At 35.4% G+C, this 3,744-nt stretch overlaps 1 protein-coding gene across 1 annotated transcript in view; it reads right to left on the bottom strand.

The window, feature by feature from the left end:
• Positions 1 to 3,744, bottom strand: part of IFT80 (intraflagellar transport 80 homolog (Chlamydomonas)) — a 175,242-nt gene that overhangs the window by 57,617 nt on the left and 113,881 nt on the right. Inside the window, exons 12-13 of the mRNA XM_006861852.1 lie at positions 609 to 741; positions 529 to 532 (exon numbers count right to left, since the gene is read on the bottom strand). Of these exons, the coding sequence (XP_006861914.1) occupies positions 529 to 532; positions 609 to 741 (137 nt within the window). The remainder of the gene's footprint in view (positions 1 to 528; positions 533 to 608; positions 742 to 3,744) is intronic.

The raw sequence follows: 3,744 nt of genomic DNA on the forward strand, positions 1-3,744 counted from the left end.
TTGGCCCAGGATAGGACAGTGTTTTGTTCTGCTGTGCATAAGGTCGCTATGGGTTGGTACCGACTCAATGGCACCTAGCAACAACAACAACAGTGTGTCTGACCTAAGCCATAGTATTTTCTATGCATGTGAAAGTTGGACAATGAGTAAGGAAGGCCATAGAAGAATTTATGCATTTGAATTATGGTGTTGGTGGAGAATATTGAAAGTATCATGGACTGGCAGAAAAACAAATCTGTGTTGGAAAAAGTACAGCCAGAATGCTCCTTGGAAGCGAGGATGGTGAGACTTCATCTCTTGTACTTTAGACATTTTGTCAGGAGAGATCAGTCTCTGAATAAGGGCATGATAATGCGTGGTAAAGTGAAGGGTCAATATATAAGAGGAAAACTCCCAATGAAATGGATTGACACATTGGCAGTGTTTTGTTCTCTTGTGCATAGAGTCACTATGAATTGGAAGCGACATGACAGCACCTAACAACAATAAAAATGTTAGAGTTCAAAAGTTGTCATAAAGCATAGTTACTTTCCTGTAGTAATAAGGGGAAATGCCCTTTTAAAATAAAGTAATATGTTTTGTAACTCTGTAAACTGAGAAACACTCACCTGCCTTCTTGTCCTACTTTAGGGAGATTGGGTATAAGGATGACACAGGTCTGTGGCTCCTGTGAAATGTCTGCTCTGGTTACAAGTTCCTCATAGCAAAATTGACTTTTAGTAAATTGCCTAGGACCTGTATCTTAAAGATTTGAAAGAACAGATTTATGGAAAAAGACCAGGTTTACTGGTCAGATAGAGATTAATGGAACCCAGAGTCTCTGGCTATGGGTCACCCTCAGATCTGGAAAAGAATTCACATCTGTGGCTCAATTTTCACCCAAACAACAGATAGGTATAAAAGGGGAACAACAACTCTAGTGAGGCACAAACACACCATAGGATGGTCAACCATTTGAGATAAAAAAGTTAGCATTTACCCAAGGCAAAGTTCAGAAAGAAGGAGGAATGGATACAAGGACACAGGGAAGAACTGCGATAAATGATTTTACATTGAGGGGTTTCAATCATCAAGATGAAAAGAATTGTATGATTTGTTGAAACATACAAAAGAATAAATTTATGGAAATATGTTTCTGGAGACTTAAATTTCACAAATTCTTTTCATATTCTCTCCCTGTGAAGCACGAAACAACCCTGTGATGTAGGTTTTATTATATCTACTTAAGTGATTTTCCTGAGAGAAAGCTAGCAACAAGTATATTGAGAACTTAAAATCCAGACTTCTGACTGCAAGATCAGTGCTTTCCCATAATAACAAAGTATTTCTGGCATACTGTATTAATCTATTGTACCACTTTACTACCTAGTGAAATACATTTCCTTACAACTTGAAAATGTTAACTATGGATTTATTTCAATTCAATCCTACTATGTTTGAAGACTGCTAGGAACTATGAATTAAACTAGAATCATAATCATATCACCAAGTGATTGCCACTTAAGTGTACTAAAAATAACATCTTTAAAAAACAAACAAGTTGATGGACAAGTATAAGACATATTCCAATTCTTAATACATTTTAAAAAAATCTGTTCTGTCCTGGGTTTATAATACAACACATCATAATTTATATAAATTTTATTCCAGGTATATCAAGGTATACATAAAACATAACTGGGTATTTTCAAAATAGAAACTTTTCAGAGTAACATATCTTTATAATAATAAAAAAATTACTTCTCACAAACATAAAAAACATGTAACATGTTTCTTAAATAAACACCAATCAACTGATAGGGTTCTCTAAGAAGTCCAAGTCAAAGATGGACAATAATAATAATAATAACACTTATGTACACGATGGGGGAGGGCTCCCTTCTCATTCTTTCTTCATTCAGCAGAGCTCTCCCATGTCCTTCTTATACAAAGGGAGGTCTGGGGAGGAGAAGAAGAGGGACTGGGAAAGCACTCATGCATCGACATGGAAAAACCTTCAGGACAGATTGTTGTATGAAAAACAAAATGAACAAGCAGAAAACAAATAATAAAACCAAGGTGCAGAGAGCTCTAAGTTATATGTGTGTATAAGAAGAAAAAAAGAATATATCAGCTTTGTTTGTGTATGCACTAAAAATCTTGGAAGTATATATAAGATACTAATGACAGATTGTTTATTTGAGGGAGAGAAACTATATTGACCACAAACAAATTATAATAGTGAAAGTTTTGTGCCTACTTGGCTGAACCAGGATTCTAAGTGATTTGGCAGTTAGATGCAATCAATTATGATGTGATCTGATGTGATCAGCTCTGATCTGATCTAATTAATTCTATGTGTTGTAAATCCTCATGTCTATGATGTTAATGCAATCTACAGGATTAGGCTGTGCCTTCAGTCAATCTCTTTTGAGATATAAAAGGAAAGAATAGTGAGCAGAGAGAGAGGGACCTACAACCACTAAGAAAACAGAACTGAGAGTGAGTGTGTCCTTTAGACCTGAGGTCCCCACACTGTGAAGCTACCAGATCTGGGGGAAGATTGATGCCAAGACACACAGAGATCTCCAAGTAATGCTGGGTCTACAGATTCTGGAAGGAGACAAGGACCTTTCCCTAGAAACAGTGCTCTGAATTTGGACTTCTAGCCTCTAAAACGGAGAGAATAAATTTGTTTTCTTAAAGTCACCCATTTGTGTAATTTCTGCTATAGTAGTACTAGATAACTAAGAGAAGTACAGTATTGGCATTTTTTCCACTGTATATAGTTGTAAGCATTTTCATTTCTAAACATATGAATTAATTTGTTATTCAAATTTAAAATAATTAATTAGAAACAGAAAAATATAATTTACAGTGGGAATTGCCTAGAAACATTAAGCAGTAAATTTATAAGCATCTTCCTCAACTATACTACTTGCATATCACTTATATTTGAAGGGTAACTAAATAAAATGTGTTCCTTAGTTTATTTCAAGGATAAAAATCAGAAACAATAAGCAATAATCAATTCAAAGTCCTTTTGTATTTCTTCAGGAAAAGCAAAACAAAACATTTTCAGTTTAACAACAATCTTAAGAACCTACAGAAAATGTTGGCTAAGGGCAAGTTAACCAAAAAACACAAGATATTTAGAAACATAAACACATTTCTATTTTTTTGTGTTAAGTTTAATAGACTTACAATTATATAATCTATAAATCATCTTCTTTTATCCAATTAATTTGCATATATAGCTTCCTATTACAGACTTTAGGAGAATGGTGGTGTTGTGGGACAAGCACTGAGCAGCTAACTGCAAGGTCAGCAGTGCAAACCTAGCAGCTGCTCAGAGGTACTAAGATAAGGCTGGCTACTCTGGTAAAGACTGACAGTCTAGGAAACCTTATGTAACAAACAGTTCTCCTCTGACCTATAGGGTCACTAGAGTCAGCATATACTCAATAGCAAAGGGTTTGATTTTCTTTGATTTTTACAGGAACACTAGTGGCACAATTGTTTAGCACATGGCTGCTAATTCATAGGTCTGTGGGTCAAACCTACCACTGGCTCCATGGGGGAAAATGTGGTTATCTGCTCCTGGAAAGATGTACAGCATTAAGAACCAAATGTGGCAACTTTACTCTGTCCTCTAGGGTTGGTATTCACTTAGTAGGAATAGGTTACTATAGACTTTACCCAGTGCTTAGTCATTTACTGTAATATTTCAGGCAAAATTTTCCATGCAGAATGCATACTGATTTT

Source organism: Chrysochloris asiatica, unplaced genomic scaffold, assembly GCF_000296735.1.
Source record: "Chrysochloris asiatica unplaced genomic scaffold, ChrAsi1.0 scaffold00043, whole genome shotgun sequence".
NCBI lineage: Eukaryota > Metazoa > Chordata > Mammalia > Afrosoricida > Chrysochloridae > Chrysochloris > Chrysochloris asiatica.